Raw genomic sequence first — 12,513 nt, forward strand, 5'->3', positions numbered from 1 at the left:
TCATCGTCATTTAAATTATCCATTTTCTTACCGACGTTATGCAACTTTTATATTTCTTCATTTTCATGAATTCAATTTGTGCATTTCGTCAAAAGTAATTATAGAGCCTGTTCAGACACAACTGCTAATTGGCTGCTTCAGAGTAAGGGGCGAAAACAATGATATCCACGAAGAGGAAATCGAGAGTGCGTAGCTTGGCTTCCATTACAGGCGGAAGATATATCATCGTTACATTTTGCAATGTAAGTTGTCTGCCTCCATAATGGGCCAGAAAGTGGTACCAGAGGGCGCCTTAGTATGATGAGCATACAAATAAAACCATTATTTTAACGATACAGCTATTATGACACTGTTGAGTATGTCACTTTTATAGCATACAGTATCCATTATTTGAGTGAGTTAAACTTACAGCCAATAATTTATCTTACATACTTTGTAAGTTATCGTTTTAAAAAAGACTCTTATTTAAATCTCCAAATAATATAGAAAAAAATTATCATACAAACTTATTGTTTAACTTTATAAGTATGTACACAGATGTAATGCATGTTTTACTAGCTAAGAGCATTTGAATTTATGGATTAAACAAATCTTATGCTGACATTAAATGTATGCGGCTCTATTATTATTTGTAAATCTAATCTTAACACCTGGTTAATAATCTTTGTTTTTTTATTTTTGAAGTTAAGTAAAAAGCAACACAATTGTCTGTATGTGATCTGTCAGCCCTGGGTATGTAAACCCGGATTCTAACACTGTATGTCTGCAAGAATACCGCTGTACCACTGAAGGGCTATAACTTTATTATTATAGAAATTATCTAACATAGCAGTACTTACCATTTTCTATAGAATGTCCACTTAGAATATAAAACACACCACACAGATAAAATGTTAAGAACTTTGTTGTTTTACAGTACACGCATATACCAAAACGTCTGCAATAATCATTTAGAAATCACTACTGAAACTACTTGTATGTGAACATTCTTTTCATTTTTGTCTGTGGACAGTAACTTCATGCTGACTTATTGTACCATGCTCAGCCTAAAACCAATCAGTCTATCTAACTTCAAAACAGCTGAACTGAGTAAATAATTAAATGTACAAGTCAAAAACAAAAGTCGAAGAAGATATTTCAAACACAGGCTATCTTAAAATCACATTGAGTTTTAAATGAAATTGTTCAAATCTTGATAAATTCAAAATAGCAGAAGTTTCTTACATCTGTTTTTCGCCGTTATAAATCCAACACATTTACTGTTTATCTTCAGAAAATATACTTTAAAACAAAAACAAGACTAAATTCATGGCACGTTCAAAGGTACAGATATTCGTTGAGAAATCAGAAATTTTATTGCACTACAACAAGTAAACTTAGTACGTAATCAAAAACAGTGCACAACAATAGTGTGCAACTATTACATTTCAGCATTACTTAAAACAAAATTATATAATGCTTGCGACTCGGTAAGATTTAAACAGAATCTTTCTACAAATGTCGTAGAAATATTTTTCAAAATAAAAGTTAGTTTGACAATGATTGCTTCAGCTCTACTTTTATTATTCGTACCAACTTAGACTTAAAAACTATGCCAACTTTGCAAACATCTGAAATGCATGAGAATGACAATTTCATTATATAACAAATTACATACTCAATTGGTGACAGGATTAGTTGTTTCTGAGTAGCGTTGATAATCTTGGTTACAAATTCAAGCATATCAGTCTACAACGAATAGTCTAATTTTAATTTTAAACATTAAAAGACTTCCAACAATATTTTGCAATTGCTTATCAATGTTTCATATGCATAAAATGCATTGTTTTTGAAAATTGACATATATTTTGAAATATTGCTACTCTAGAATGTATTATCTTTTCCTCTCTAGCCTCCTGAAAAGGAGTATTATATAAATCCCAGGTTTAGCTCTAACAACTGCTTTTCTTCAATAACGTATAAAGAATCCATGCAAATAATTAAGTTTATTCATTACTAGATAGCTATATACACATCTTTTTCGGTTCAAACACAATTTCTTACAGAAAATTTCTATCATTAAGTGTGATGGTAGCATAGCATTTTCTGACTGTTATGCTGGCTTAGCAAAACGACCTTAGCAATGCACTTTCTTGGATATCAACGTTTCTATCTCTTCTATTTCTTCCTAAGGCAACCAATCAGTCCATGTATTTGAACAGTGTTATTAACAACTGTCTTCTATAAACTACAGGATCATTGTAATGCCCAAGAGCACACTTGATATAATAACAAAAACACATATATTTATATTTTAAATAAACATTGCTATAACTCTCAGAAGAGTCTAGATTTCATGCATCAGTCTACTTTATTGTTAGCATTCATAATAAGTAAATATATATATGTAACAAAAGGAACTCTTAGTGAACTATTTATATTCTTAAACTTTATAACTGAATCTTTTTAAGTGTATTTCAACATTCATAGCTTTCTCTTTTTTTTACAGTCCTCTTTGTGTTTCTTCAGTATAACGTCTGAATAAAAATCCTGGAGACATCTATCACATGAATGTATTTTTCTTACTTGCTTTGTTTCTAGACTTCTAATTAACCAATATAAATCTTTGATAAAACAATAACATGCATTGATCTTGAAACCTGTCATATAGCCGAAGGTTTATCTTTTATATATAAATGATTATCAATGCATTATTAATTATGACTGTACATGTTTACTGACATATTCATTTTATTTTCACGTTTTGGAATATCATTTCTAGCAACAAGGGAATTAAACATTTCTTTAATAGCTTTCACTTGGTCTGATTTATTATAATCACTAGCTCATTCTGGATGAATTTCTCTCTTTCCTGATATAAAAATAGTGATATGCAATATATGAAGCATATTTGATCTTCATTTTTAATATTTGACTTACGCTGTTAACATTGTATATTTTTAGATAATTCGATATATTATGAACCTTTTAACGATTCGTGATATTTTGAACATACGTCACACTTCATTTGTTTCTGTCAAGGTTTCTTAGGTTTAACAGTTAGCTCTATTTGAAACTTATGATCTCTATTAAACATTTTTCTTTTATTCTCATAGATAAGGAAGTTCATTAAATAATATTTTCCAAATTTAAAATAATATCTATATCCTCTTCGTCCATCAAATAATTTCAACTCTATCAAGTTTTTCCAAATGCGTTTTAACAGCTCGTTCAACGCATTTACATTGGACTGCTCATTTTTAGTTTTATAATAATCACTTATACATTTAATACATCAGGATGTAAAGGCATCTTTGATTTTATTATTTTTATTAAGTTAGTTTTGGGGAATTTTTCATTTTTTTTCAAACAATACACATTTTACTTTTCTCGATTTCTTTAGAAGCATTTTTATTGATAAAATAAATTTTATTAATGACTGCAGCACAAAGGTTCTGTTGAATGTGTCAAATTAGGACTTTTGGTAATAATGATCTATTTTATTATTTCAGTAACGAAAGCAAGATACCTTATCACAAAATAAAATATAACATTATTTACTTTGATTAATTAATAAAACTGCCATATTCCGATAATAGAAATATTTCACTATTTTATTATCATTTAGAGAGATAAACATTTGAAATATTCTCTTTTGTTAGAAGTATCTGTAACTATTTATAAGTTGAACTGACTTAAAAAAATAAATTCAATAGAAACGAAAAATTACGTGGAAAATGCAAAGAGCACCACGAAAAATTAGAGCATGTAAAATGTTTGAATAGATAAAAAACGTTAAATAGTTTAATTAAAAATAATGATAAGAAATATAATAAAAAGAAAAAATGAAACTTTAGAAAGTAGTTATAGAATATAATTTAAATAAGTTCCTCGAATTTATTTTAAGCATAAATAATAGAACTCAAAAATGCAATGTTAATTCAATTGTTTTGTAATTTCGCACAAAGCTACTCGAGGGCTATCTGTGCTAGCCGTCTCTAATTTAGCAGTGTAAGACTAGAGGGAAGGCAGCTAGTCATCACCACCCACCGCCAACTCTTGGGCTACTCTTTAACAACGAATAGTGGGATTGACCGTCACATTATACACCCCACGGCTGGGAGGGCGAGCATGTTTAGCGCGACGCGGGCGCGAACCCGCGACCCTCGGATTACGAGTCGCACGCCTTACGCGCTAGGCCATGCCGGGCCTGTTAATTCAATAAAACACTTGTTAGAATCTCAGATATGAAAATCATTTTGAGAATTTTCTACTAGGACTATCTGTGCCAATCATCCGTAACTTCATCCCAAATTCAGCTGTGTAAGACTAGAGGGGAAGCAGCTAGTCATCAACACCCATCGCCATCTCTTTTCCAAAGAAAAGTGGAATTGACCATAACATTATAACACATCAACAGCCGAAAGAACGAGGATGTTTGGTGTGAGTGGGATTCAAACCCGCGACTTCAGATTATGATTCAAGCGCCATAACCACCTAGACATGCCGAGTCCTCAACAGAAGAAAGAAAAATTACGTATATAATACCAAGAAAATCCCTGCAAACCCGATTTAAAGAAATGACGTAAAAATATTAAAATTGAAAATAAATAAACGTTGAAAAGTAGTTGCAACATCAATTTAATAATTAAATTAATCCTAACCATTTTACAAATACTTTATCGCCCTTTTTAAAACTATTGTTATACCTTATAAATTTTATCTTTCTTATCATATTTCAGTTATTATAGCTTGTACAAACATTTTCAATTTTTTCATCATTTGGATCTTTAATTATATAAGTTATTGGAGCTGTTGACAAGATTTCTCTTATAAAAAACACCTCCTCTGTAAAATTTATTAATTATCCATGTTTGAATATACCTTTTTTCCTTTAGAAATTCTAGCCTTATCATCAACTTTTATCGAGAAGTAGGAATTAATTTTAGGGTATATAAATTATTAAATATTTTACTTTCATTTTCATTTCTACTTGCTTCATTTGGAGTCATATAAACTAATCTACTAGATGAATTATTATATTTTTATTAATATATCTAAAACATCAAACAGTTTCCTTATAGGACTAGCAGAAAAATATTTACCCATTTTCTTTTTTTAAGTTCTATTAAATATTTCAACAATGAAAGATTTAACATCCTTTTCAGATATAAACCTATAAACATTCCGATTATTAAATCAATGTTTTTACTAATAAAATATGTTCCTTTATGAGTTTCAATTGTTTTGTTGTTTCCTTTCTTCAAAATTTTTTGAATGCCTTTCTTATTTATTCTCCCGTTTTTACTTTAATTGGAACAATCTAAGCACATTATTTAAAAATTATAACCATTAATGAAATATAATTTGCTTTATTATTACAATATTCAAATTGGCTCGTATCAGCTCAACCTGGTGGTCAGTATGATTATCAAACGTGTAACAAAAACTGCTTCTCTTTCAAACTGATTTCTAATTGATTTGTGTTTTGTATATTAATCTTAATATAAAAATCCTGTTATTTCTTTATGAGCTTAGTGAGATTTTCTTTTTAATTCTTCTATACTAATAAAGCGTGTCTCTGGATAGATAATAGAAATATTTCATATAATATTTTAATAATTTCCTTTCAAAACTGAGACTTTTCACCATAAACTTAACATATTATTTCACATAATTTGAGATAGCTTTTTGAATATCGTCTCTGTCCTTGTTAGTTTGCATTTTAATCAAACAGTATTTAACAGATAAAATGCCAAGGCTAAATATTTTCTTAGCTTCAATAATTGATTTTGTTATTCCTCTAGCAATTTTTTCAATTACTGTTAGATTTTGAAGTGTAGTCTTTTCTTTTATTAATTTGTTCAGCAATACGTCTATCAGTGGCAGCGTTTAATATACGATGAGCAATATTATATTCTTAACACGCTTTATGTACTCGATTAATACCAGGAGCACCTCTAACTGGACGCTTTGGAAACTTAATAAAGGGTTTACAGTACTGAAATGTATAGAGAGGTAATTAAGTTTATCTTACATCGTGATCACTTTTTTTGTTTTTCTCATTTATGCTCAATTATATTTACTTCTTTAACGTACTTCTTTCTTGAAAAGTATTTAACATTTGTATGAAACCTTTTTTCTTCAGTAATATTTTAATATCTAAATAAACTTATCATTTTTGTGTAAACGTTGTAAGATCATCTACATTATTCTTGTCAAACAGTCGTATTTAGATACTTTTAATTAGTTCAATGACACTAGCTCCTAGAATTAAAGCTTTTAAAGAAACAATAGCAAAAACTGCTAAACTAGAAGCACTGATGAAAATCTAAAACTCATCATAACTATATTAATATTAGAATAACATTTATAACTTTTCTAATATATAAATATATTTTCTCTAAATACACCTCTATTATTTATAATGGGAACAAAATTCTTTCTATATCTCATTTCAAGAAATTTAAGATCCAATACTAAAAATCGTATTTTTTTCAACAGTGTTTCATATGTTTAAAAAAATTCTTCAATACTCATAGAACTATCAATATCTTTAACAATCTATCTTATTTCTCTGTCATGAACTTAGAAAGAGATAAAATATCTCCAGTTCCTTTTAATATCAATTGGAGTTTGTAACAGAGAAATTATTGCCATATCTTACTTATTTCTTTGATAAAAAGTCAACTACTTCATCTTGTTTCTTTGTAATTATACAATCGTCATGAACAAACAGTTACATTTTTAACTGAAACTAAGATATCAAAACCTATCATATCTTCTAAGTTATTAGATAATAATTCTATAATTTTCTTTTTTATTTAGATGTATGATAGAATCGAATACATATTCATCTATTTCATTAAATATTGCACAGATCAATTATATTTTTTGCACTTACGTTCTTATATGTTGGGTTTGTGAGGTTTGGGGTGCCGTATAGTTGTGGTGTGCGTGAGTCGGTTTTCGTAGGTAAGAATAAATGTATTCTGTGATTGTATTGGTTTTTCCATTTGTAGTAGTATTTTGTTTAATTGGTTTTCATGTGTTTTTGTGTTTAGTAGTTTGAATTTGTTTGTGTCTTATAGAATGGTGTTCATGTTTTTAATGTATTAATCTGTCTTCATTATAACTATAGCGTTACCTTTATCTGCTTTTAGAATTTTGATGTTGTTGTCTTGCTTCAAGTTGTTTATAGAATTAATATCTTTTTGTGTGAGGTTGTTTTTTTTAGTTTTCTTTTCTGTGAAATTATGTTGATAGTTTTATGTGAACCTATGAATCATATAACTGCATCCGTGGTGACAAAAGTAAATATAAATATGTTTTAGTTTCTGAAATAAGAAAATAAAGTAAGCTTGAAATGAACTATACAATATATCATATTATTCTGAGAAATTTATTATAATCCTATTCTTTCAGCCACTTAAAACAGATTCCAAATTTACTTATGAAAATCCGACATTTCACTATGCAACACCCTGACATTTATATTGAATTTAAATTTAAAGAAATCTTTCAGTACAATTCTTGCACAATTTTATATTAATATTACTGTGGGACAGCAATCTGTGTTTCAGATAAATTCAGATTGTTTACGAAATAAAAATTGTTAATAAACCTTTATAGAAACCTTGAAGATTTGTAATTTTTTTGCCCACTTTCTTCTAATTCTCTCAATATTTTACAAAAAAATAAGGTTTTGTAATTTTTAAGAGCCAAAATCGTATCTCTTGTCATAGGCGAATGCATTTTTCATGAAAGTTTAAAAGTTGGAAAAGAAACCTAAATATTAATGTTTATTTATTAAAGTTTGTTATTTGTTCCCAAAAGAATTTTAAAGAAATTCTTCGCACGCATTGCGAAATCAATTTTTATTATAAGTAGAAAACTATATATACAAAAAGCACAATATCTAACTTGACGAACTTATAATTCATAACTCTGAGCATTACTAAGTTGGTTGTTTAGCAACCAGTGCATGAAATAACCAAAGATTAGTATAGTGCGATACAATATATTAGTTGTTCTTGAGATAATAAGCTTTAGCTAAGTCTGCTTCCGTCAAGAATAAAGCGTTTTTATCTCCGATTCTTTCGTTAAGATAATAGAACTCAGGACTTTTAGCACAGGGCACGGCTTCTTCGGGAAAAGCGCAAGTAAAGGTCAGTTGGTTGAAGACGGTCTGGTTACCACAGAAGAAACTCCAGTGTCCGACCTCCACAGTTTCATCAGGAAGAATCTGTGGATGGCAGATGTGGAAAATATTACAGTTGTTATCAACATCACCATAATAACCAGAATGAAGACCATGGCAGGAAAAGGTAGTTCTTATTGGTCCAACAATTACTTCGGCTCCGTCAGGAAGTTCGTAGGCAGCGCGTTTTTCCTGTAACAGAACACAGTCCATTTAATAGGTTTTGTTTCATCCAGCAATTTTAGTTAATTATTAGACTACGCCATATTTTTGTACGTATATATATAATGTATTTTTAATAAGGAACAAACACAGGAATTTTTACACAGCTCTTTGGTTTATGATGTAGAACACATATATACCAGAATTCATCTTTCCTCTTTTTCACTATTTGAATTTCAAAAATCAATAAATTACTCACCCTGGATAAGGCAGCAGCAGATGCAATGCATAGGATAGCTAGAACATTAAAAATATTTTTATCATTCAACAAACAAAATCTTCTCTAAAATTGTAATTAACGAAAATAAACTTTAGTGCGTATAAAATAAACTCCAATATTGAACATAACTTATTACACTAGCGTTAATAATAAAATGTAGACTGTAAAGTTATGATCAGAACTGAGCATTGCCACCTACCGACACTGATTAGATACTTCATGTTGAATATAAAATGTTTTTTGGGACAGCAACCTGAATGAGGAGACAACGGTAAATTACATATTATAATAACTAACCAATTCTTTACATTTTTTTGACATCTAATTAATGAAGAAGTTCCTTGGTATTAATTCATTAGGAAATGAATAATGAAACTGTTAAGGTTAAATAAAGAATTTTAATAGCAGAAACAGAATTCATCATTCTAAATAGTCATTTTCTTTTATCAACTTTGGCTTTAACTGAATGAATTAGTATTATTTAGTATCAGAAACAATTTGTTGACAATAAAATGAGATAGTATTACCAAATTATAAAACAGAGTTGAAAACTTGATCCACACTCTTGAGAAACTAAAGAATTGTGTCCCAGATCCTAGCTTTTATAGTGGACTGTGACCAGTCTAATGACACCTATGGCATATACATGGACGTTTAGGTAAGTGTGTCAGGGTCACCGAGAAGTGAGCATTTAAAGTAGATGTGGTCAGTTGAATAGATAACCTTGAATGTTTATTGCCTTGAAATGGTGAGATGACTATCTAAGACAAAACTTTAACATACACATATGTTTATACAAATACTGATAAAGAAGTTGACTTACTGATTCTCTCTTCGGGTTTTCTGTGGTTTTAGTAATTTTCTCAAACAAAAATTTGATTTGTTCCATTTAATGAACATTTTCAGTTGTGTAAACGTTATCGATAGATCTTTAATACAAACAAGTTGTTTACCGTAATACGATTGACAGCAGTATTAGTACCACTCTACTGTTCAGTATCATGGAACGTGCTATAACATATAGTACTAAACGAATTTGTTTGAAATTTCGCACAAAGCTACTCGAGGGCTATCTGTGCTAGCCGTCCCTAATTTAGCAGTGTAAGACTAAAGGGAAGGCAGCTAGTCATCACCACCCACCGCCAACTCTTTGGCTACTCTTTTACCAACGAATAGTGGGATTGACCTTAACATTATACACTCCCATGGCTGGGAGGGCGAGCATGTTTAGCGCGACGCGGGCGTGAACCCGCGACCCTCGGATTACGAGTCGCACGCCTTACGCGCTTGGCCATGCCAGGCCAGTACTAAACGAACAAGCTCATCTTGCGATCTTACATTTTAACAAGATAAAGTCTTCCATTATCATGGTTGAAAACCAATACAATGAATCAGGTCTCACTTGTTTTTCGTTTTGTTTTTTTAATAACTAAACTATGTGCTAAGTTTCAGCTTCTAATCTGTTGACAAATCCATAATTTTATGGTTTTAATAAATTAATGTGTTTGAATTCTTTCATGATTGGATAGTTCACCAACATCTCTATCATGAAGCCCTAAGATTAAACTGAGGTCATTGACCGTGTAGAAATTGTCTTTCATAGGACTTTCTTGAAGACGGCAGCAGATAAATAGACGAAACTTTGGTCAGACTTTAGCTCGTGATTAATGATCGTAAATTCTACCAACCATTACTGTGATTGATATCTATTCGTTAAAACCTTGTAGTCAGTACTGAAGACTATATTGTAGTCAGTACTAAAGACTATATTGTAGTCAGTACTAAAGACTATATTGTCGTCAGTACTAAAGACTATATTGTCGTTTTTGTATTTAACACATCCTACCAAACATTCTCGCCCCTTTCAAGCGTGGAGGCGTTATAATGTGGCTATCAATCCCACTAATCATTATTGAAAGAATAGTCCAGGAATTGGAACTGGAGTAATCAGCACATAAGTACGCCATCTCTATTGTTACACATTTTCTTATTTACACTCTTTCTCCAATAAAAAATATGACCTTAAAGAAATTCTTCTGACTCACGATTATGTCAACATAAAAACTGGAAAATTCGGATTTTACACTGGGTCTCAACATAAAATATAGTGAGTTGCGAAAGAGTTCATTTAAAGACTTTAACTAGAATATCTTTATGCCCTTTTGACCTTTAATGTAATTTTCATCTGATAGCAAATTACAAATATACATGTACTTATCAAGGACGAAATAGAGAAAAAATAATAAAAATCAGTTCAATGGCCATTTTTTAATCCTAAAGGAAAATATAAGTATATTATTATAAATATATTATTACGAGCAAAAATTTAGAATTAAAACCTGAAATTGTGGCACCTCACTCAACCTTAATACGTAAACCGCTGTTTGTTATTATACTACGTTGTCTTTACCAGTAGATATTATTTGAAACTATGAATTAACTCAATAAAATATTTAAAATTTCATTATATTAATGATTAAGAGCTTAAATTGTACTTTACGTCTCTGTAAGTTTTCATTTTTACGTGAATGTTAGATTTATTTTAACGTTTGTTTTTAAGAGGTTTTTTTTAACATAACATAAGAACAATATGAAGCTTTGAAACAGCTATTTATGAGATAGTAGATGAATTTATGTCCTCAACAGTAAGACATGATCACGTACAAAATTTTATGTGTATGAACTGTATGGTGATTTTAAGAATTGCATTGTGTTTTACTCTTTCCTTTAGCACCAAAAGTGTGTTTTAGCATAAAAGTACTCAGAAGGAACAAAATGTATGATATGATATAAAATTTGTTTACTGGTTATTATAGAACCTCTGATGATGTTTTTGTCTCTAACCAGAGACCATTCTTAATCCGATAACAAAGTTTATTAACAAAATAACGTTGTTTGTGATTCAAAGTTAATTTAGTAATAGATTATTACTATTAGAATTAAAATTAGAATTAAAACACAAATTCTGTCTATGTTTAAGACGCTCTAGGTCCAAGGATAGCGATTTTGAAATCATATAAGATATACTTTATACCTTTCTCAGTATCAGTAAATTTAATTTTGTTAATAACAACCTAGGCATAAGAGTTTTACATAAACATATCCAAAATTATATCCGGGTTTATCATTATATATTGTTCGAAATCCGTTCTGAAAGTCTTGCTCCCCAGTGGCACCGCGGCATGTCTGCGGATTTACATCGCTAGAAACCGGGTTGCGATATCTTTGGTGGGCAGAACACAGATAGTTTACTGTATAGCTTTCTGTTTAATTTCAAACAAACTAAAACTGTTTAATTTCACATTTAAACTAACATTAAAGTAAATGTGGTTGAAACATTCGTAAAACAACGTAATATTCAGTCTCATTTTATTAAAAAAGCATTTTCTTTATCTTCAGTTAAATCCAAATTATTTATTTACTTTTCGCATAACGAAAAATAATTTTTTTAGTTGTTGGTTTTTATCATCTAATAGTTAAAAAAAAACAATGAATCTGTTTTCCTTATTCGTGTTTTGAAAACTCAACGTATTCCATTTTTTTTTTTTTTTACTTTATGAATAAGGGAAAAATCGTCAAAGAATCAATTTGTTTTTCAGCTTCTGAAAAACTAAAAAGATATTTATTCTTTTCTCGTTTTTCAGGTTCCCCGCTGGTACAGCAGTAGGTCTACGGATTTACAACGCTAAAATCAAGCGTTAGATTCCCCTCGGTGGACTCAACAGATAGCCCAGTGTGGCTTTGCTATAAGAAAACACTCACACAATCGTTTTTAGATTTTTAATAATGTAAAATACAATATTTCAGTTTTTTCAGATGCATGTGCAGAGTCTGTTTCAACTCTACCAATAAAGAGTTAAAAATGTGCAGTTGTCTGTGGTAACATTTCAGA

At 29.9% G+C, this 12,513-nt stretch overlaps 1 protein-coding gene across 1 annotated transcript; it reads right to left on the bottom strand.

Annotated features, from left to right (window-relative positions):
• Window positions 1-8,002: 8,002 nt before the first annotated feature.
• LOC143223940 (uncharacterized) lies at window positions 8,003-9,510 on the bottom strand. Its single transcript, XM_076452412.1, has 3 exons — window positions 9,445-9,510; window positions 8,601-8,684; window positions 8,003-8,371 (listed from the first exon to the last, which is right to left on the bottom strand). The coding sequence occupies exons 1-3, from the start codon at window positions 9,508-9,510 to the stop codon at window positions 8,003-8,005; spliced, it is 519 nt and encodes a 172-aa protein (XP_076308527.1).
• Between the last annotated feature and the right edge of the window lie 3,003 nt (window positions 9,511-12,513).

The sequence above is a fragment of the Tachypleus tridentatus genome, chromosome 8 (genome assembly GCF_004210375.1).
Source record: "Tachypleus tridentatus isolate NWPU-2018 chromosome 8, ASM421037v1, whole genome shotgun sequence".
Taxonomy (NCBI): domain Eukaryota; kingdom Metazoa; phylum Arthropoda; class Merostomata; order Xiphosura; family Limulidae; genus Tachypleus; species Tachypleus tridentatus.